Here is a 22992-nt window from a genome sequence, read left to right as displayed (position 1 = left end):
TGGGGGGGGTTGAACCTCAACCCTAAAATTTGGGGACAGAAATGGGGATTTTGGGGTCTGCTGGATTAATGTGGAGTGAAAACGGCCATTTTGGGGTGAGAAATGATGGTTTTGGGGCCCCACCCTTCAATTTGGGGACAGAAATGGGGATTTTGGGGTCTGCCAGATTAATGTGGAGTGAAAACGGCCATTTTTGGGGCCCATTTTGGGGTGAGAAATGATGGTTTTGGGGCCCCACTCTCTAATTTGGGGACAGAAATGGGGATTTTGGGGTCTGCCAGATCGACGTGGAGTGAAAACGGCCATTTTTGGGGCCATTTTGGGGTGAGAAACGACGGTTTTGGGGCCTCACCCTCTAATTTGGGGACAGAAATGGGGATTTTGGGGTCTGCCAGATCAATGTGGAGTGAAAACGGCCATTTTTGGGGCCCATTTTGGGGTGAAAAATGATGGTTTGGGGGCCCCACCCTTTAATTTGGGGACAGAAATGGGGATTTTGGGGTCAACTGGATCGACGTGGAGTGAAAACGGCCATTTTGGGGCCATTTTGGGGTGAGAAACGATGGTTTTGGGGTCCCACCCTCCAATTTGGGGACAGAAATGGGGATTTTGGGGACAGCGGGATCGATGTGGAGTGAAAACGGCCATTTTTGGGCCCATTTTGGGGTGAGAAACGATGGTTTTGGGGCTCCACCCTCCAATTTGGGGACAGAAATGGGGATTTTGGGGTCAGCGGGATCGACATGGAGTGAAAACGGCCATTTTGGGGGGAAAAACGATGGTTTTGGGGCCCCACCCTTCAATTTGGGGACAGAAATGGGGATTTTGGGGTCTGCCGGATTAATGTGGAGTGAAAACAGCCATTTTTGGGTTAATTTTGGGATGAGAAATGATGGTTTTGGGGCCCCACCCACTAATTTGGGGACAGAAATGGAGATTTTGGGGTCAGCGGGATCGATGTGAAGTGAAAACAGCCATTTTTGGGGCCATTTGGGGGTGAGAAATGATGGTTTTGGGGCTCCACCCTCCAATTTGGGGACAGAAATGGGGATTTTGGGGTCAGCCGGATCGACGTGGAGTGAAAACAGCCATTTTTGGGGCCCATTTTGGGGTGAGAAACAATGGTTTTGGGGCCCCACCCTTCAATTTGGGGACAGAAATGGGGATTTTGGGGTCAGCGGGATCGACATGGAGTGAAAACGGCCATTTTTGGGTTAATTTTGGGGTGAAAAACGATGGTTTTGGGGCCTCACCCTCGAATTTGGGGACAGAAATGGGGATTTGGGGGTCTGCTGGATCAATGTGAAGTGAAAACGGCCATTTTGGGGTCATTTTGGGGTGAGAAACGATGGTTTTGGGGCCCCACCCTCCAATTTGGGGACAGAAATGGGGATTTTGGGGTCAGCTGGATTAATGTAGAGTGAAAACAGCCATTTTTGGGGCCCATTTTGGGGTGAGAAATGATGGTTTTGGGGCCCCACCCTCTAATTTGGGGACAGAAATGGGGATTTTGGGGTCAGCGGGATCGATGTGAAGTGAAAACAGCCATTTTTGGGGCCATTTGGGGGTGAGAAATGATGGTTTTGGGGCTCCACCCTCCAATTTGGGGACAGAAATGGGGATTTTGGGGTCTGCCAGATCAATGTGGAGTGAAAACGGCCATTTTGGGGCCCATTTTGGGGTGAAAAACGATGGTTTTGGGGCCCCACCCTCTAATTTGGGGACAGAAATAGGGATTTTGGGGTCAGCTGGATCGATGTGGAGTGAAAACGGCCATTTTTGGGGCCATTTTGGGGTGAAAAACGATGGTTTTGGGGCTCCACCCTTCAATTTGGGGACAGAAATGGGGATTTTGGGGTCAACGGGATCGACATGGAGTGAAAACGGCCATTTCGGGCCATTTTGGGGTGAGAAATGATGGTTTTGGGGCTCCACCCTCCAATTTGGGGACAGAAATGGGGATTTTGGGGTCAGCTGGATTAATGTAGAGTGAAAACAGCCATTTTTGGGGCCCATTTTGGGGTGAGAAATGATGGTTTTGGGGCCCCACCCTTTAATTTGGGGACAGAAATGGGGATTTTGGGGTCAGCGGGATCGATGTGGAGAAAAAACGGCCATTTTGGGGTGAGAAATGATGGTTTTGGGTTCCCACCTTCGAATTTGGGGACAGAAATGGGGATTTTGGGGTCAGCGGGATCAATGTGCAGTGAAAAAGGCCCTTTTGGGGCCCATTTTGGGGTGAGAAACGATGGTTTTGGGGCCCCACCCTCTAATTTGGGGACAGAAATGGGGATTTGGGGGTCTGCCGGATTAATGTGGAGTGAAAACGGCCATTTTTGGGTTAATTTTGGGGTGAGAAATGATGGTTTTGGGGTCCCACCCTCTAATTTGGGGACAGAAATGGGGATTTTGGGGTCTGCCGGATTAATGTGGAGTGAAAACGGCCATTTTTGGGGCCCATTTTGGGGTGAGAAACGATGGTTTTGGGGCTCCACCTTCGAATTTGGGGACAGAAATGGGGATTTTGGGGTCAGCGGGATCGATATGGAGTGAAAACAGCCATTTTTGGGGTCATTTTGGGGTGAAAAACGATGGTTTTGGGGCCCCACCCTCTAATTTGGGGACAGAAATGGGGATTTTGGGGTCAGCTGGATTAATGTAGAGTGAAAACATCCATTTTTGGGGCCCATTTTGGGGTGAGAAATGATGGTTTTGGGGCCCCACCCTTTAATTTGGGGACAGAAATGGGGATTTTGGGGTCAGCTGGATCGATGTGGAGTGAAAACAGCCATTTTTGGGGCCCATTTTGGGGTGAGAAATGATGGTTTTGGGGCTCCACCCTCTAATTTGGGGACAGAAATGGGGATTTTGGGGTCAGTGGGATCGACGTGGAGAAAAAACGGCCATTTTGGGGTGAGAAACGATGGTTTTGGGTTCCCACCTTCGAATTTGGGGACAGAAATAGGGATTTTGGGGTCAGCTGGATCGACATGGAGTGAAAACGGCCATTTTTGGGGCCCATTTTGAGGTGAGAAATGATGGTTTTGGGGCCCCACCCTCTAATTTGGGGACAGAAATGGGGATTTTGGGGTCTGCTGGATTAATGTAGAGTGAAAACATCCATTTTTGGGGCCCTTTTTGGGGTGAGAAACGACGGTTTTGGGGCCTCACCCTCCAATTTGGGGACAGAAATGGGGATTTGGGGGTCTGCCGGATCAATGTGAAGTGAAAACGGCCATTTTTGGGTTAATTTTGGGGTGAGAAACGATGGTTTTGGGGCCCCACCCTCTAATTTGGGGACAGAAATGGGGATTTTGGGGTCAGCGGGATCGACGTAGAGTGAAAACAGCCATTTTTGGGGCCCATTTTGGGGTAAGAAATGATGGTTTTGGGGCCCCACCCTTTAATTTGGGGACAGAAATGGGGATTTTGGGGTCAGCGGGATCGATGTGAAGTGAAAACAGCCATTTTTGGGCCCATTTTGGGGTGAGAAATGATGGTTTTGGGGCTCCACCCTCCAATTTGGGGACAGAAATGGGGATTTTGGGGTCAGCTGGATTAATGTGGAGTGAAAACGGCCATTTGGGGCCATTTTGGGGTGCGAAATGATGATTTTGGGGCCCCACCCTTTAATTTGGGGACAGAAATGGGGATTTTGGGGTCTGCCGGATTAATGTGGAGTGAAAACGGCCATTTTTGGGTTAATTTTGGGGTGAGAAACGATGGTTTTGGGGCTCTACCCTCCAATCTTGGGACAGAAATGGGGATTTTGGGGTCTGCCAGATCGATGTGGAGTGAAAACGGCCCTTTTGGGGCCCATTTTGGGGTGAGAAATGATGGTTTTGGGGCCCCACCCTTTAATTTGGGGACAGAAATGGGGATTTTGGGGTCAGCGGGATCGATGTGGAGTGAAAACAGCCATTGTTGGGGCCCATTTTGGGGTGAGAAATGATGGTTTTGGGGCCCCACCCTAAAATTTGGGGACAGAAATGGGGATTTTGGGGTCAGCTGGATTAATGTGGAGTGAAAACAGCCATTTTTGGGTTAATTTTGGGGTGAGAAACGATGGTTTTGGTGCTCCACCTTCGAATTTGGGGACAGAAATGGGGATTTTGGGGTCAGCGGGATCGATGTGGAGTGAAAACAGCCATTGTTGGGGCCCATTTTGGGGTGAGAAATGATGGTTTTGGGGCCCCACCCTCCAATTTGGGGACAGAAATGGGGATTTTGGGGTCAGCTGGATTGACGTAGAGTGAAAACGACCATTTTGGGGCCATTTTGGGGTGAGAAATGATGGTTTTGGGGCCCCACCCTCTAATTTGGGGACAGAAATGGGGATTTTGGGGTCAGCTGGATTAATGTAGAGTGAAAACAGCCATTTTTGGGGCCCATTTTGGGGTGAGAAACGATGGTTTTGGGGCCCCACCCTTCAATTTGGGGACAGAAATGGGGATTTTGGGGTCAGCTGGATCGATGTGGAGTGAAAACGACCATTTTGGGGCCATTTTGGGGTGAAAAACGATGGCTTTGGGGCCCCACCCTTTAATTTGGGGACAGAAATGGGGATTTTGGGGTCAGTGGGATCGACGTGGAGAAAAAACGGCCATTTTGGGGTGAGAAATGATGGTTTTGGGGCCCCACCCTCCAATTTGGGGACAGAAATAGGGATTTTGGGGTCTGCCAGATCAATGTGGAGTGAAAACGGCCATTTTTGGGGCCCATTTTGGGGTGAGAAACGATGGTTTTGGGGCTCCACCCTCTAATTTGGGGACAGAAATGGGGATTTTGGGGGTCTGCCGGATTAATGTGGAGTGAAAACGGCCATTTTTGGGTTAATTTTGGGGTGAGAAACGATGGTTTTGGGGCTCCACCCTCCAATCTTGGGACAGAAATGGGGATTTTGGGGTCTGCCAGATCAATGTGGAGTGAAAACGGCCATTTTGGGGCCCATTTTGGGGTGAGAAATGATGGTTTTGGGGCCCCATCCTCTAATTTGGGGACAGAAATGGGGATTTTGGGGTCAGCCGGATCAATGTGGAGAAAAAGCGGCCATTTTGGGGTGAGAAATGATGGTTTTGGGGTCCCACCCTTTAATTTGGGGACAGAAATGGGGATTTTGGGGTCAGCGGGATCAATGTGGAGTGAAAACGACCATTTTGGGGCCATTTTGGGGTGAAAAACGATGGTTTTGGGGCCCCACCCTCTAATTTGGGGACAGAAATGGGGATTTTGGGGTCAGCTGGATTAATGTAGAGTGAAAACAGCCATTTTTGGGGCCCATTTTGGGGTGAGAAATGATGGTTTTGGGGCCTCACCCTCTAATTTGGGGACAGAAATGGGGATTTTGGGGTCTGCTTGATCGACATGGAGTGAAAACTGCCATTTTTGGGTTAATTTTGGGGTGAGAAACGATGGTTTTGGGGCTCCACCCTCCAATTTGGGGACAGAAATGGGGATTTTGGGGTCAGCGGGATCAATGTGGAGTGAAAACGGCCATTTTTGGGGCCCATTTTGGGGTGAAAAACGATGGTTTTGGGGCCCCACCCTTTAATTTGGGGACAGAAATGGGGATTTTGGGGTCTGCCGGATTAATGTGGAGTGAAAACAGCCATTTTTGGGGCCCATTTTGGGGTGAGAAATGATGGTTTTGGGGCCCCACCCTTTAATTTGGGGACAGAAATGGGGATTTTGGGGTCAGCTGGATCGATGTGGAGTGAAAACGACCATTTTGGGGCCATTTTGGGGTGAAAAACGATGGTTTTGGGGCCCCACCCTTTAATTTGGGGACAGAAATAGGGATTTTGGGGTCAGTGGGATCGATGTGGAGTGAAAACAGCCATTTTTGGGGCCCATTTTGGGGTGAGAAATGATGGTTTTGGGGCCCCACCCTTTAATTTGGGGACAGAAATGGGGATTTTGGGGTCTGCCAGATCAATGTGGAGTGAAAACGGCCATTTTGGGGCCCATTTTGGGGTGAAAAACGATGGTTTTGGGGCTCCACCCTCCAATTTGGGGACAGAAATAGGGATTTTGGGGTCAGCGGGATCAATGTGGAGTGAAAACGACCATTTTGGGGTCATTTTGGGGTGAGAAACGATGGTTTTGGGGTTGGGGTTTTAGGGCTGAGCGTTACGCCAAACCCAACCCCAACCCCATAAAGAATGGGGTTAAATACCCCCATACTTTGGGGTATTTGGGGTCAATGGGACACCTCCACCCCCGAAGGTGAGGACAGAAGGAGCGGAGGCGGCGATAGTCCCAAAATCGCTTTGTTTTACCCCAAAATTCAGCCCTTAGAGCTCATCCAACCCGTCGTCTTCCTCTGGATAATCCCCCACCGTGACGCGCTGCGGGCGGACAAAGGCCCCATAAGGATGAGGGCACTCGAAGTAACGGCGGCCACCGACACTATGGGGATAGAGGGGATTTGGGGTCAGCAATGGGGTATTGGGGTCAGTAATGGGGTATTGGGGTCAGCAATGGGGTATTGGGGTCAGTAATGGGGTATTGGGGGCAGCAATGGGATATTGGGGGCAGCAATGGGATATTGGGGTCAGCAATGGGATATTGGGGTCAGCAAGGGGATACTGGGGACAGCAATGGGATATTGGGGACAGCAATGGGATATTGGGGTCAGGAATGGGATATTGGGGACCCCTATGGGATATTGGGGACAGAAATGGGATATTGGGGTCAGCAATGGGACATTGGGGTCAGCAATGGGATATTGGGGACAGCAATGGGATATTGGGGACAGCAATGGGGTATTGGGGGCAGCAATGGGATATTGGGGTCAGCAATGGGATATTGGGGACAGCAATGGGATATTGGGGTCAGCAATGGGGTATTGGGGTCAGCAGTGGGGTATTGGGGACAGCAATGGGATATTGGGGTCAGCAATGGGATATTGGGGTCAGCAATGGGGTATTGGGGACAGCGATGGGATATTGGGGTCAGGAATGGGATATTGGGGTCAGCAATGGGATATTGGGGTCAGCGATGGGATATTGGGGTCAGCGATGGGGTATTGGGGTCAGTAATGGGGTATTGGGGTCAGCAATGGGATATTGGGGACAGCAATGGGATATTGGGGTCAGCAGTGGGATATTGGGGACAGAAATGGGATATTGGGGACAGCAATGGGATATTGGGGACAGCAGTGGGATATTGGGGACAGCAATGGGATATTGGGGTCAGCAATGGGATATTGGGGTCAGCGATGGGATATTGGGGTCAGCGATGGGGTATTGGGGTCAGTAATGGGGTATTGGGGTCAGCAATGGGATATTGTGGACAGCAATGGGATATTGGGGTCAGCAATGGGATATTGTGGACAGCAATGGGATATTGGGGTCAGCAATGGGATATTGGGGACAGAAATGGGATATTGGGGACAGAAATGGGATATTGGGGTCAGCAATGGGATATTGGAGTCAGCAATGGGATATTGGGGTCAGCAATGGGATATTGGGGTCAGCAGTGGGATATTAGGGTCAGCAATGGGATATTGGGGACAGCAATGGGATACTGGGGTCAGCAATGGGATATTGGGGACAGCAATGGGATATTGGGGTCAGTAATGGGGTATTGGGGTCAGCAAGGGGATATTGGGGACAGCAATGGGATATTGGGGTCAGTAATGGGATATTGGGGACAGCAATGGGATATTGGGGTCAGCAAGGGGATATTGGGTACATCCCCCCCACCCCAATACCTGCCGTCGTGTTTGCCCACCGGCTCATCATAGCGGACCCCGACCCAATGTCCGGGTTTGAAGTCAGTGAGTCCTATGGGGTGGGGAGAGAGAAGGGGGTGTGGGGTGAGCACCGGGATGGCTGCTTGGGGCCATATGGGGTTATTTGGGGCCATATGGGGTTATTTGGGGCCACATGGGGTTATTTGGGGCCATATGGGATTATTTGGGGCCATATGGGGTTATTTGGGGCCATATGGGGTTATTTGGGGCCATATGGGGTTATTTGGGGCCATATGAGGCCACTTAAGATCTCACAGGGTCATTTAGAGTCACACTGTGCTGTTTTGGGGTCACACAGGCCATTTGGGGGCACCCAGAGCCCCTTTTGGGGTCACTCTGTACCATTTGGGTTCCCCCTTTGCCATCTGAGTTCCCCCAGTCCCATTTGGGGTCCCTGGTTCCCATCTGGGTTCCACTGATCCCATCTGGGTCCCCCTGGACCCATTTACGTTCCCCCTTTGCAACCTGGGTTCACCTGGTCCCATTTGGATTCCCTGGTTCCCATCTGGGTTCCCCCATTCCCTATTTAGGGTCCCCCAGTCCATCTGGGTTCCCCCCAGCCCCATTTGGGTTCCCTGGATCCCATTCAGGTCCCCCCGGTCCCATTCAGTTCCCCAGTCCCATTTAGGTTCCCCCGGTCCCATTTAGGTTCCCTGGATCCCATTCAGGTCCCCCCGGTCCCATTTAGGGTCCCCCTGCTCCCATCTGGGTTCCACCTTTGCAACCTCAGTCCCATTTGGGTTCCCTTGATCCCATTTAGGTTCCCCAGGTCCCATTTGGGTTCCCTGGTCCCATTTAAGTCCCCCCTGTCCCATTTGAGGTCCCCCTGGTCCCATTAAGGCTTCCTGGATCCCATTCAGGTTCCCCCAGTCCCATTTGGGTTCCACCTTTGCCACCCAGGTTCCCCCAGCCCCATTCAGGTCCCCCCGGTCCCATTAAGTTTCCCCGGGCCCATTTGGGTTCCCTGGATCCCATTTAAGTTCCCCTGGTCCCATTCAGGTTCCCCCAGCCCCATTTGGGTCCCCGCAGCCCCATTTAGGTTCCCTGGATCCCATTCAGGTCCTCCCAGTCCCATTTGGATTCCCTGGTTCCCATCTGGGTTCCCCCATTTCCTATTTAGGGTCCCCCAGTCCATCTGGGTTCTCCCAGCCCCATTTAGGTTCCCTGGATCCCATTCAGGTCCCCCCAGCCCCATTAAGTTTCCCCGGTCCCATTTAGGGTCCCCCAGTTTCATTTGGGTTCCCTGGATCCCATTTAGGTCCCCCCAGTCCTATTTAGGTTCCCTGGATCCCATTCAGGTCCCCCCGGTCCCATTAAGTTTCCCCAGTCCCATTTGGGTTCCCTGGATCCCATTTAGGTTCCCACAGTCCTATTTAGGTTCCCTGGATCCCATTCAAGTTCCCCAGTCCCATTCGGTTCCCCAGTCCCATTTAGGTTCCCCCGGTCCCATTTAGGTTCTCTGGATCCCATTCAGGTCCCCCCGGTCCCATTCGGTTCCCCAGTCCCATTCAGGTCTCCCCGGTCCCATTTGGGTTCCCTGGATCCCATTCAGGTCCCCCCAGTCCCATTTGGGTTCCCTGGATCCCATTTGGGTCCCCCCAGCCCCATTTAGGTTCCTTGGATCCCATTCAGGTCCCCCCAGTCCCATTTGGGTCCCCTGGATCCCATTTGTGTTCCCCCATTCTCATTTATTTCCCCGATCCCCATCCATTCCCATTCGATCCCATCCGTTCCCGTTGGGTTCCATACCCACATACGTGTTCCCCAGCCCCATTCAGGTCTCCCCGGTCCCATTTAGGTCCCTCCAGTCCCATTTGGGTTCCCTGGATCCCATTGAGGTCCCCCCAGTCCCATTTGGGTTCCACCTTAGCCACCCAGATTTCCCAGTCCCATTCAGGTCTCCCCGGTCCCATTTGGGTTCCCTGGATCCCATTTAGGTCCCCCCGTCCCATTCAGGTCCCCCCAGTCCCATTTATTTCCCCGATCCCCATCCGTTCCCATCCGTTCCCGTTGGGTTCCGTACCCACGTACGCGATGGTTCCGCGGTGCTGTGGCTGTCCCGGTACACTGACCAAACAACGACTTCCCGGTGTCATGGCGGCCGCCAGCTCGGCCTCTTCCGCCCGTCTCTGCTCCGCTTCCGCCCCGCGCTGTCGCTCCGCGTCCTCGTCAAACCGGCCCCAACGGCGCCGACGGAGGAAGGAACGGACCGAGTCTATGGGATAATGGGGGTATAGGGGGGTATAGGAGGATATAGGGGGATGTAGGGGGATGTAGGGGGATATAGGGGGGTTTAGGAGGGTATGGGGGGATATAGGGGGATATAGGGGGGTTTAGGAGGGTATGGGGGGGATATAGGGGGATATAGGGGGATATAAGGGGATATAGGGGGGTTTAGGAGGGTATGGGGGGATATAGGGGGATATAGGGGGGTATAGGGGAGTATAGGGGAGCATAGGGGGGTATTGGGGGGTATTGGGGGGTACAGGGGGGCTGAGAGACATTGGGGACAATGGGGGGCTGGGGGCCATTGGGGGCAATGGGGATCAATGGGGGACTGAGAGCCATTGGGGGCTATGGGGGGCTAGGGGCAATGGGGAGGCTGAGAGCCATTGGGGGCAGTGGGGGGCTGGGGGATATAGGGGGGCTGAGAGACACTGGGGACAATGGGGGCAATGGGGGGCTGGGGGATATAGGGGGATATAGGGAGGCTGAGAGCCATTGGGGACAATGGGGACAATGGGGGGCTGGGGGCCATTGGGGGCAATAGGGATCAATGGGGGCCTGAGAGCCATTGGGGACAATGGGGGCCATTGGGGGCAATGGGGGGCAATGGGGGGCTGGGGGATATAGGAGGATATAGGGGGGTTGAGAGACATTGGGGACAATGGGGGCCATTGGGGACTATAGGGGACAATGGGGGGCTGGGGGCCATTGGGGGACAATGGGGGACAATGGGGGGCTGGGGGCCATGGGGGGCTGAGAGCCATTGGGGACAATGGGGGCAATGGGGGGCTGGGAGCCATTGGGGGCAATAGGGGACCCTAAGAACCCTTGGGGACACTTAAGGACCCCGGTGTGGTGTCAGTGGGGTGACATATGGGGTGGCGTATGGGGTGACATACGGGGTGACATACGGGGTGCCGTATGGGATGACGTATGGGATGACATACGGGGTGACGTATGGGGTGACATATGGGGTGACGTATGGGGTGACCTATGGGGTGGTTGAGGTGTCACCTGTGCGCTTGTCGTAGTCGCTGTCGGCCATCTCGTATTTGGGGACTTGGGACACGTCCTCAAACTGCCCCATACGGCCACCACTGCGGTCTGTGACCTGCGGGATATGGGGGATCCCAATGGGGTTATGGGGTTATGGGGTTATGGGGATATGGGGGATCCCAATGGGGTTATGGGGATATGGGGTTATGGGGATATGGGGATATGGGGATATGGGGATATGGGGATATGGGAATATGGGGATATGGGGATATGGGGATATGGGGATATGGGGATATGGGGATATGGGGGATATGGGGGATATGGGGATATGGGGATATGGGGATATGGGGATATGGGGGATACGGGGATACGGGGTTATGGGGGATATGGGGTTATGGGGATATGGGGGATATGGGGATATGGGGATATGGGGGATATGGGGGATATGGGGATATGGGGATATGGGGGATATGGGGGATATGGGGGATATGGGGATATGGGGATATGGGGATATGGGGGAAGGAGGGATCCCAATGTGGGGGGAGAAAGAGGGAAATGATGGGAATATGGGGTTTGGGGACAGCGGGAACATCGGGAAGGGGGATGGGGACAATGGGATGGGGACAATGGGATGGGGACAATGGGATGGGGACAATGGGATGGGATGTGGGGACACTATGGGGACATGTGGGGCCAGCTGGGGCCATTGGGGACGCATTGGGGCCATATTAGGGATGTAGGGATGGGGTGTGGGGACACAATGGGGGCATTTAGGGACACATTGGGACACTGGGATGGGGTATAGGGACACAGTGGGACACTGGGATGGGGTATAGGGACACAGTGGGGACACAGGGGATGTGAGGACCCCCACTGGGGACATTGGGGCGCTGTGTGGGGTCAGAAGCTGGATGAGGACAGCGGGGAAGGGGACATGGGGTACATGGGGGATCATTGGGGTCACATTAGGGACAATGGGACCCACGTGCAGCCCGCAGCCATCGCTGACGGGGAAGGATCCCAATAGGGCGTCATCGGGTTCCAGGCGGGCCAGGAACTCCCCACCAGCACCACGCAGCTCCAGCTCCATCCATGGGGCCGAGACCCCCACCACCAGCTCCAGCTTGCGCTGTGGGGACACATGGGGTGCTATAGGGTCACACAGGGGCCCTACAAGGTCCCACAGAGCCCCATGAGGTCCCATAGGGTCCTACAGAGCAGCTCCAGCTCCATCCATGGGGCCGAGACCCCCACCACCAGCTCCAGCTTGCGCTGTAGGGACACATGGCGTGCTATAGGGTCACACAGGGGCCCTATAGGGTCAAGTAAGGGCCTATGGGACCCCACAGAGCCCCATGAGGTCCCATAGGGTCCTACAGAGCAGCTCCAGCTCCATCCATGGGGCTGAGACCCCCACCACCAGCTCCAGCTTGCGCTGTGGGGACACACCGGGTGCTATAGGGTCACACAGGGGCCCTACAAGGTCCCACAGAGCCCCATGGGGTCCCATAGGGTCCTACAGAGCAGCTCCAGCTCCATCCATGGGGCTGAGACCCCCACCACCAGCTCCAGCTTGCGCTGTGGGGACACACTGGGTGCTATAGGGTCACACAGGGGCCCTATAGGGTCAAGTAAGGGCCTATGGGACCCCACAGAGCCCCACGAGGTCCCATAGGGTCCTACAGAGCAGCTCCAGCTCCATCCATGGGGCTGAGACCCCACTACCAGCTCCAGCTTGCGCTGTGGGGACACATGGGGTGCTATAGGGTCACACAGGAGCCCTATAGGGCCCCATTAGGTCCCATTAGATCCCATTAGGTGCCATTAGATCCCATTAGGCCCCATTAGGTCCCATTAGATCCCACTAAGCCCCCATTAGATCCCATTAGGTCCCTTTAAGCCCCCATTAGATCCCACTAAAGCCCCCATTAAGCCCCCATTAGGTCCCATTAGGCCCCATTAAGGCCCCACTAAGGTCCCTTTAAGCCCCCATTAGGTCCCATTAAAACCCCATCAGATCCCATTAGGTCCCATTAGATCCCATTAGGCCCCATTAAAACCCCTTCAGGCCCCACTAAGGCCCCATTAAATCCCATTAAAACCCACTAAGGCCCCTTTAGTCCCCTTTAAGTCCCTTTGGGCCCCACTGAGGCCCCATTAAAACCCCTTCAGGTCCCAATAAGGCCCCATTAACCCCTTTAGCTCCCATTAAGTCCCATTAAAACCCACTAAGGTCCCTTTAAGCCCCCATTAAGTCCCATTAGATCCCATTCAGCCCCATTAGATCCCATTAGGCCCCATTGGCTCCCATTAAAACCCCATTAGATCCCATTAGGTCCCATTAGGCCCCATTAGATCCCATTAGGCCCCATTAAAACCCCATTAGATCCCATTAGGCCCCATTAAAGCCCCATTAGGTCCATTAAGGCCCCATTAGGTTCCATTAGATCCCATTAGGCCCCATTAAGTCCCATTAGATCTCATTAGGCCCCATTAGATCCCATTAGGCCCCATTAAAACCCACTAAGACCCCATTAAACCCCATTAAAACCCCATTAGATCCCATTAAAACCCACTAAGGCCCCTTTAGTCCCCATTAAATCCCATTAGGCCCCACTAAGGACCCTTTAAGCCCCCATTAGGTCCCATTAAAGCCCCATTAGATCCCATTATGCCCCCATTAAGGCCCCATTAGATCCCATTAAGTCCCCATTACGCCCCATTAAGTCCCATTAAAACCCCATTAAAACCCCTTTAGGCCCCATTAGATCCCATTAGCCCCCATTACGTCCCATTAGGCCCCATTAGCCCCCATTAAAACCCCATTAGATCCCATTAAGCCCCATTAAAACCCCATTAGATCCCATTAAAGCCCCATTAGGTCCATTAAGGCCCCATTAGATCCCATTAGCCCCCATTAGGCCCCATTAAAACACCATTAGATCCCATTAGGCCCCATTAAAACCCCATTAGGCCCCGTTAGATCCCATTAGCCCCCATTAAGTCCCATTAGCCCCCATTAGGCCCCATTAGATCCCATTAGCCCCCATTAAAACCCCATTAGATCCCATTAGCCCCCATTAAAACCCCATTAGGCCCCATTAGATCCCATTAGCCCCCATTAAAACCCCATTAGATCCCATTAGGCCCCATTAAAACCCCATTAGGCCCCATTAGATCCCATTAGCCCCCATTAAAACCCCATTAGATCCCATTAGGCCCCATTAAAACCCCATTAGGCCCCATTAAAACCCCATTAGATCCCATTAAAACCCCATTAGCCCCCATTAGATCCCATTAAGCCCCCATTAGGTACCAGTAGTTCCCATTAAGACCCATTAAGACCCATTAGATCCCATTAGCCCCCATCAGATCCCATTAGGTCCCTTTAAGCCCCCATTAGGCCCCACTAAGGTCCCTTTAAGCCCCCATTAGCCCCCATTAAAACCCCATTAAGCCCCATTAGATCCCATTAAAGCCCCATTAGATCCCCTTAAGCCCCCATTAGAACCCATTAAAGCCCCATTAGAACACATTAAAGCCCCATTAAATCCCATTAGCCCCCATTAGATCCCATTAGATCCCATTAGCCCCCATCAGATCCCATTAGGCCCCACTAGGCCTCACTAGGCCCCACTATAGAGGCCTAGGCCTCGTCACCCCCACCGCCCCCCATAGCCCCCCACCTTGATCTCGGCGACGCTCAGCTCGGTCCCGTAGCGCCGTAGAGACGTGAAGGCGCTGAGGTTGCTGCTCACAGACAGCGACACCGAACCCGGTGGGACCGACCCGGTTCCGACCAGGCCCGGTCCCGGTTCCGCCATCGCCTTCATCTTTGCGGCCTTACCGCCGCCCCGGTTCTTCTGGAAGCTTCGTCCCGCCCCTCAGTGCAATCAACCAATAGGAAGCGACAACACGCCCACACGGAAGTAAGGGAGCCAATAGAATGCGAGGCTTGAAGCTTTCGGTCCGCCCCTCTGAGATGATTGACAGTACGATGCAACCAATGGGGTGATAGTTCGAAGATCTGGCCCGCCCTCTGGGGCTGATGGACAGCGGGCTCGGCCAATGGAATGAGGAGGTTCCGGCAGAGGGGTGGAACTCGGCCAACGGAGGGGCTGAGTCTTAAAGGGACCGCGTCCCTTTATTCCCCCCTATTTCCCTTGTATTTCCCCTATTTCCCCATTATTTCCCATATTTCCCCATTACTTCCCCCCTATTTCCCCCATTTGCCCATTACTTCCCCCTATTTCCCCTTTATTTCCCCTATATTCCCCCCTATTTCCCCATTAATTCCCTCTATTTCCCCTTTATTTCCCCCTATTTCCCCTTTATTTCCCCCCTATTTCTCCTTTATTTCCCCTATTTCCCCATTAATTCCCCTATTTCCCCTTTATTTCCCCTATTTCCCCTTTATTTCCCGTATTTCCCCATTATTTCCCCCCTATTTCCCCATCACTTCCCCCCTATTTCCCCTTTATTTCTCCTATTTCCCCTTTATTTCCCCTATTTCCCCTTTATTTCCCCCTATTTCCCCTTTATTTCCCCCTCTTTCCCCTATTTCCCCCTATTTCCCCTTTATTTCCCCTACTTCCCCTTTATTTCCCGTATTTCCCCATTACTTCCCCCCTATTTCCCCTTTATTTCCCCCTATTTCTCCTTTATTTCCCCCTATTTCCCCCCTATTTCCCCATCACTTCCCCCCTATTTCCCCTATTTCCCCTTTATTTCCCCCAATTTCCCCTTTATTTCCCCATCATTTCCCCATATTTCCCCTTTATTTCCCCTATTTCCCCTTTATTTCTCCCCTATTTCCCCTTTATTTCCCCTATTTCCTCATCACTTCCCCCTATTTCCCCTTTATTTCCCCTATTTCCCCTTTATTTCCCCTATTTCCCCATCACTCCCCCTTATTTCCCCTTTATTTCCCCCCTCATCTCCCCATTCATTTCCCCCTCACTTCCCCCATTCCCTCCCCTTATCCCCCCATTGATTTCCCCACCATCTCCCCCATTCCCTCCCTTCATTCCCCCACTGATTTCCCCCTCATCCCCCCATCTATTTCCCCATCACTTCCCCCATCCCCCCTTATTTCCCCACTGATTTCCCCCTTATCTCCCCATTCATTTCCCCATCACTTCCCCATTTCATCTCCCCCCTTCCCCCCCTCATTTCCCCATTCATTTCCCCATCACTTCCCCCATCCCCCCCCTCATTTCCCTATATATTTCCCCCTCACTTCCCCCATTCATTTCCCCCCCTTACTTCCCCATTGATTTCCCCATCACTTCCCTCCCCTCATTTCCCCATTTATCCCCCCATCCCCCCCTCATCTCCCCACTGATTTCCCCCCCATTCCCTCCCTCATTTCCCCCCTCATCTCCCCATCTATTTCCCCATCACTTCTCCCATCCCCCCTCTCATTTCCCCATCTATTTCCCCCTCATCTCCCCATTCATTTCCCCCACATTTCCCTATTTATTTCCCCATCACTTCCCCCATTTCCCTCCCCTCGTTTCCCCATTTATTTCCTCCTCATCCCCCCATTCATTTCCCCATCACTTCCCCCATTCCCCCCCACATTTCCCCATTGATTTCAGCATTCCCCACCTCATTTCCCCACTGATTTCCCCCTCATCCCCCCATTCATTTCCCCATCACTTCCCCCATCCCCCCTCTCATTTCCCCATCTATTTCCCCTTCATCTCCCCATTCATTTCCCCCCCCCATTTCCCCACTGATTTCCCCATCACTTCCCCCCCATTCTCTCCCTCATTTCCCCCCTCATCTCCCCATCTATTTCCTCATCACTTCCCCCATTCTCTTCCTTCATTTCCCCATTGATTTCCCCCTCATCTCCCCATTCATTTCCCCCCCTATTTCCTTATTGATTTCCCCATCACTTCTCCCATTCCACCCCCCCATTTCCCTATTGATTTCCCCATCACTTCCCCCACTCCCCCCCTCATTTCCCCACTGATTTCCCCCCCATTCCCTCCCTCATCTCCCCATCTATTTCCCCCTCACTTCCCCCATTGATTTCCCTTTCATTTCCCCCATTTCCCTATTCATTTCCCCATCACTTCCCCCATTTCCCCCCTCATCCCCCCATCTATTTCCCCCTCTTTTCCCCCCTATTAAACCCAAACGCCACCACATCCCTCCCCCTCAACAAAGCCACTTTCTGGACCCCCAGCGGGGTCTGCAGCTCCTCCACCTGAAAGGCCAGGACCCCCACCCCATCCCCACCATTAACCTCAGTACAATCGGGGACCCTGGAAGCCCCCAGCACCGCGTTGACCTTGTTATGTTGGTACAACACAAACGTCACCTCCCGGCCTCGAGCTGCAGCCAAAGCGAGGAGGAAACGTCGACGTAAAGCAGCTCTGGAGGCCTGGATGGAGCCCCCCTCCTGATGGGGGGCTGCCCCATAGCGGGGAGATGTGGGGCTGGATGGTGATGTGGGGCTGGATGGAGATGTGGGGCTGGAGACATGGCTGGAGACATCGGGGCCATGGGGGAGGCGGAGGATGCTCGTAGGGGCGGCCATGGGGCTGTAAGGGGGATGGATATGAATGGGTCAGTGTGGGCCCCTATATGAAGCAGGACCCACAACCGGCTCCCCACCCCACAACATGATGCCATAGGGCTCAGTATGGGCTCCTATAGGGCCTGGGGGGGTCCTATAGGGTCAAAGAAGGGCCTAGAAGACCCCACAGAGCCCAGTGGGGTCCTATAGGGCAGATGCAGTTCCATCTATGGGGCTGAGACCCCCACCACCAGCTCCAGCTTGTGCTGTGGGGAGAGGTGGGGTCCTATAGGGACAAATAGGGGTCCTATAGGGTCAGACAGGGGTCTTATAGGGTCCCACAGAGCCCCATGGGTTCCTCTGGGGTATTATGGGGTCCTATAGGGTCAGACAGGGGTCCTATAGGGTCTCGCAGAGCCCCATGGGATCCTCTGGGGTGTTATGGGGTCCTATAGGGTCCTACAGAGCAGCTCCAGCTCCATCTGGACCCCCCCATAGACCCTCCCCACAGACCCCCTCCCCATAGACCCCCTTATAGAACCCCCATAGACCCACTCCCCATAGACCCCCCCATAGGCCCCCTATAGACCCCCATAAATCCCCTATAGGACCCCATAGACCCACTATAGACCCCCTTATAGACCCCTATAGACCCCTATAGACCCCATATACCCCCTATAGACCCCATAGACCCCCATGGACCCCCTATAGACCCCATAGATCCCTATAGACCCCATAGATCCCCTTATAGATCCCATAGACCCCTATAGGACCCCATAGACCCCTATAGGGCCCCATAGACCCCTATAAACCCCCATAGACTCCTATAGACCCCTATAGACCCCCATAGACCCCCTTATAGACCCCCCATAGACCCCCCCCTCCCCCACCTCAGTTCGTCGCCCCTCAGCTCCACTTCCGGTTCCCGCCCGCGCTTTCCAATGACGTCATCTCTCTGCGCCGTCCACCCCTTAATCTGATTATTCGCTCCCCGCACATTCGCTAAATCCCTGTTCCCCCTCCCAAATGGGCGATCGGTGCTATTTTCCTTCTCCTTTAGTTTCTCGCTGTTTTTTGGAAACCCCTCTCATTCTTCGCCTTTTATTACTATTTTATTACTATTTTATTTATCCTGTTTTCCCCGCTGTGACGAAAGTGCGACAAGCTCCGCCGCGTGTGCTGTGACGAAAGTGCGGTAATACCGATTCGCCGCCGCAGATTCGCCGCAAGCCTCACGGTGCGGAGTAAAACAATAGGAATAAAAAGCAATTAATTGTAATTACGGGTTTGTGGGTTTTTATTGGGTTGTATCGGATTTTTATACACAAGTTTTTGATGTCAAGGTGCAGGTTGTAGTGACGAAAGTGCGAAAGCGGACTCGAAGTAACCAGGCCCCCGCCATGGCCCGGTTCGGCCCCGCCATGACCCGGTGAGAAGATGGAGAACAACCCGGTACCGGCTGGAGCCGAGGATGGAAGGGGGAGAACCGGGATCAAACGGGTCACGTTCCCCTGCGATGAGGACATCGTGTCCGGGGCCGTGGAGCCCAAGGACCCGTGGAGACACGGTAACGGGAATGGGGGGGTTGGATCGAACCGGGACCGGGGGGAGCCGAATTGAATTGAATTGAACCGAACCGGGGGGGTCCGAATTGAATTGAACCGGGACCGGGGGGATCCGAATTGAACCGAATGGAACCGAATTGAACCGGGGGGATCCGAACCGAACCGGGGGGGTCCAAATTGAATTGAACCGAACCGGGGGGATCCGAATTGAACCGAATGGAACCGAATTGAACCGGGGGGGTCCGAACCGAACCGGGGGGGTCCAAATTGAACCGAATGGAACCGGGGGGGTCTGAATTGAATTGAACCGGGGGGGGTTCGGATCGAACCGGGACCGGGGGGAGCCGAATTGAATTGAACCGAACCGGCGGGGTCCGAATTGAACCGAATGGAACCGAATTGAACCAGGGGGGTCCGAACCGAACCGGGAGGATCCGAATTGAACCGAATGGAACCGGGGGGATCCGAATTGAACCGAATGGAACCGGGGGGATCCGAATTGAATTGAACCGGGACCGGGGGGATCCGAATTGAACCGGGGCCGGGGGGGTCCGAACCGAACCGGAAGGGTCCGAACCGGGACCGGGGGGATCCGAAATGAACCGAATGGAACCGAACCGGGGGGATCCGAATTGAACCGAATGGAACCGGGGGGATCCGAATTGAATTGAACCGGGGGGGGTTCGGATCGAACCGGGACCGGGGGGAGCCGAATTGAATTGAACCGAACCGGGGGGGTCCGAATTGAACCGAATGGAACCGAATTGAACCGGGGGGGTCCGAACCGAACCGGGGGGATCCAAATTGAATTGAACCGAACCGAACCGGGGGGAGCCGAATTGAATGGAACCGGGACCGGGGGGGTCCAAATTGAACCGGGGCCGGGGGGGTCCGAACCGAACCGGAAGGGTCCGAACCGGGGCCGGGGGGATCCAAATTGAACTGAATTGAACCGAACCGGGGGGATCCGAATTGAACCAAATGGAACCGGGGGGATCCGAATTGAATTGAGTGGAACCGGGGGGGTCTGAATTGAATTGAACCAGGGGGGGGGTTCGGACCGAACCGGGACCAGGGGGATCCGAATTGAATTGAACTGAAACAAACCGGGGGGAGCCGAATTGAACTGGAGGGGTCCAAACCGGGGCCGGGGGGATCCGAACCGAACCAGGAGGATCCGAAATGAATTGAACCAGGGGGATCCGAATTGAATTGAACCGGGGGGGTCCGAACCGAACCGGGGCAGGGAGGATCCGAATTGAACCGAATGGAACCGAATTGAATTGGACCGGGGGGATCCGAACCAAACTGGGCCTGGGAGGATCTGAACTGAATTGAATTGAACTGGGGGGGATCCGAACCGAACCTGGGGAATCCGAACCGAACAGGGGCCGGTGGGATCCGAATTGAACCGAACAGAACCAGGGGGATCCAAATTGGACCGAACTAACCGGGGTCTGTGGGTCTGTGGGCCGGGGGTGAGCCCGGTGTGATCCGAATTGACCCCATAGATCCCATCAAACCATTATAGGATCCCATGGTTCCATGACCCCATAGATCCAACCCAACCATTATAGGATCCCATGGTTCCATGACCCCATAGGATCCACCCAATCAAACCATTATAGGATCCCATGGTTCCAAGACCCCATAGATCCCATTCAACCCATCCATTATAGGATCCCATGGTTCCATGACCCCATAGATCCCATTCAACCCAACCATTATAGGATCCCATGGTTCCATGACCCCATAGATCCCATTCAACCCAACCATTATAGGATCCCATGGTTCCATGACCCCATAGATCCAACCCAACCATTATAGGATCCCATGGTTCCATGCCCCATAGATCCCACCCATCCATTATAGGGTCCCATGTTTCCATGACCCCATAGATCCCATCCAACCCAACCATTATAGGATCCCATGGTTCCATGACCCCATAGATCCAACCCATTTATTATAGGATCCCTTGGTTCCATGACCCCATAGATCCCACCCAACCCAACCATTATAGGATCCCATGGTTCCAAGACCCCATAGATCCAACCCAACCCAACCATTATAGGATCCCATGGTTCCAAGACCCCATAGATCCAACCCATCCATTATAGGATCCCATGGTTCTATGACCCCATAGATCCCACCCAACCCAACCATTATAGGATCCCATGGTTCCATGACCCCATAGATCCAACCCAACCATTATAGGATCCCATGGTTCCATGACCCCATAGATCCAACCCATCCATTATAGGATCCCATGGTTCCATGACCCCATAGATCCCATTCAACCCATCCATTATAGGATCCCATGGTTCCATGACCCCATAGATCCAACCCATCCATTATAAGATCCCATGGTTCCATGACCCCATAGGTCCCATCCAACCCAACCATTATAGGATCCCATGGACGGGCCTTTCCCAGCACAGCGCCCTAAATGAGCTCGTTAACGAACTTCCCTCGTTAACGACCCGTATCAGGTTTCCCCTATCAGATCTCCTGTCTCCTTTGCTGCTGAGCATCAATTATTCCTCCCGTTAATTGCTTATTAATGAGCTGTGGGATCGGGTTCTTCCCACGCCATCTTAGGTTACCGCGCTGTGCCCCATATTGCAGCCCCCGCCCCATAGCAGGGTCCTACAGGGCTCCGTTTTTAGGCTTCCCAATGGCTCCCATTTATTGACCCCATAGAGAAGCCCCAGGCCTCGTTAGACCCCATTATTCCTCACTAGAAGACCCCAGACCCCTTCACGACCCCACTAAGGCCCCTTTAGGCCCCATTAAGGCCCCTTTAGGCCCCATTAAATCCCCACTAAGGCCCCATTAGGCCCCATTAAGGCCCTACTAAGGCCCCATTAAGGCCCCTTCAGCCCCATTAAGGCCCTACTAAGGCCCCATTAGGCCCCATTAAGGCCCCTTCAGCCCCATTAAGGCCCTACTAAGGCCCCATTAAGGCCCTACTAAGACCCCTTAAGGCCCCATTAAGGCCCTACTAAGACCCCTTCAGCCCCATTAAGGCCCCTTCAGTCCCATTAAGGCCCTACTAAGACCCCTTAAGGCCCCATTAAGGCCCTACTAAGACCCCTTCAGCCCCATTAAGGCCCCTTCAGCCCCATTAAGGCCCTACTAAGACCCCTTCAGGCCCCATTAAGGCCCTACTAAGACCCATTAAGGCCCCTTCAGCCCCATTAAGGCCCTACTAAGGCCCCTTCAGGCCCCATTAAGGCCCTACTAAGACCCCTTAAGGCCCCATTAAGGCCCTACTAAGACCCCTTAAGGCCCCATTAAGGCCCTACTAAGACCCCTTAAGGCCCCATTAAGGCCCCTTCAGCCCCATTAAGGCCCTACTAAGACCCCTTCAGGCCCCATTAAGGCCCCTTCAGCCCCATTAAGGCCCTACTAAGACCCCTTCAGGCCCCATTAAGGCCCTACTAAGACCCCTTCAGGCCCGATTAAGGCCCTACTAAGACCCCTTCAGGCCCCATTAAGGCCCTACTAAGACCCCTTAAGGCCCCATTAAGGCCCCTTCAGCCCCATTAAAACCCCACTAAGGCCCCATTAAAGCCCCACTAAGGCCCCATTAAGGCCCCATGATGGAGGCCTAGGCCTTGTCAGGCCTCCCTAACGAACCCCACACCCCCCTTATGGCCCCATGGGTTTTTAGGCCCCTTTTTTAGGGTTCCCAATGGCTCCTTTTTATGGTCCCCTATGATTCTGTTTTTTAGGGCTTTTAATCCCAATTAATGGGCTCTGTTGGGGTCTACAGGTCAGCGGGTCATCGTTAGTGGAGTAAATCCCCATTAATGGGGAATATTGGGGTCTACAGGTCAATATGGTGGTAATTAGTGGATTAAATCCCAATTAATGGGGAATATTGGGGTCTACAGGTCAATATGGTCGTAATTAGTGGG

General features: G+C 53.5%; 3 protein-coding genes across 12 annotated transcripts in view; 1 reads left to right on the top strand and 2 right to left on the bottom strand.

Annotated features, from left to right (window-relative positions):
* Nucleotides 1–6253: 6253 nt before the first annotated feature.
* TBCB (tubulin folding cofactor B) lies at nt 6254–14844 on the bottom strand. Of its 2 annotated transcripts, none has more exons than XR_014941523.1 (6): nt 14665–14844; nt 11964–12107; nt 10997–11093; nt 9788–9971; nt 7715–7787; nt 6254–6408 (listed from the first exon to the last, which is right to left on the bottom strand). XR_014941523.1 is itself a non-coding variant. In XM_085534621.1 (6 exons), the coding sequence occupies exons 1-6, from the start codon at nt 14809–14811 to the stop codon at nt 6294–6296; spliced, it is 768 nt and encodes a 255-aa protein (XP_085390747.1). In that variant the 5' UTR covers nt 14812–14844; the 3' UTR covers nt 6254–6293. The 2 variants fall into 2 exon arrangements, 1 of the variants encoding a protein (XP_085390747.1); XM_085534621.1 differs by having other exon boundaries at nt 9780–9971.
* Nucleotides 14845–17090: 2246 nt separating this feature from the next.
* Nucleotides 17091–18551, bottom strand: GEMIN7 (gem nuclear organelle associated protein 7). Its single transcript, XM_015850652.2, has 2 exons — nt 18398–18551; nt 17091–17532 (listed from the first exon to the last, which is right to left on the bottom strand). The coding sequence occupies exon 2, from the start codon at nt 17526–17528 to the stop codon at nt 17091–17093; it is 438 nt and encodes a 145-aa protein (XP_015706138.2). The 5' UTR covers nt 17529–17532; nt 18398–18551.
* LOC107307183 (uncharacterized) overlaps nt 18551–22992 on the top strand; it is a 42906-nt gene continuing 38464 nt past the window's right edge. For 8 of the 9 annotated variants that reach the window (XR_014941519.1, XR_014941518.1, XR_014941516.1 and 5 more), the window contains exons 1-2: nt 18551–18744; nt 18851–19074. Coding sequence is in view for 2 of the 9 variants with exons in the window: in XM_085534616.1 (XP_085390742.1) it covers nt 18945–19074 (130 nt within the window). In the remaining 7 variants the exon portion in view is untranslated. The remainder of the gene's footprint in view (nt 18745–18850; nt 19075–22992) is intronic. The other variant, XM_085534617.1, reaches the window with a different exon arrangement.

This window comes from Coturnix japonica, unplaced genomic scaffold, assembly GCF_054131305.1.
Source record: "Coturnix japonica strain WE unplaced genomic scaffold, WE-NBRP24 Scf089, whole genome shotgun sequence".
Taxonomy (NCBI): domain Eukaryota; kingdom Metazoa; phylum Chordata; class Aves; order Galliformes; family Phasianidae; genus Coturnix; species Coturnix japonica.
This window is presented reverse-complemented; position numbering and strand designations above follow the sequence as displayed.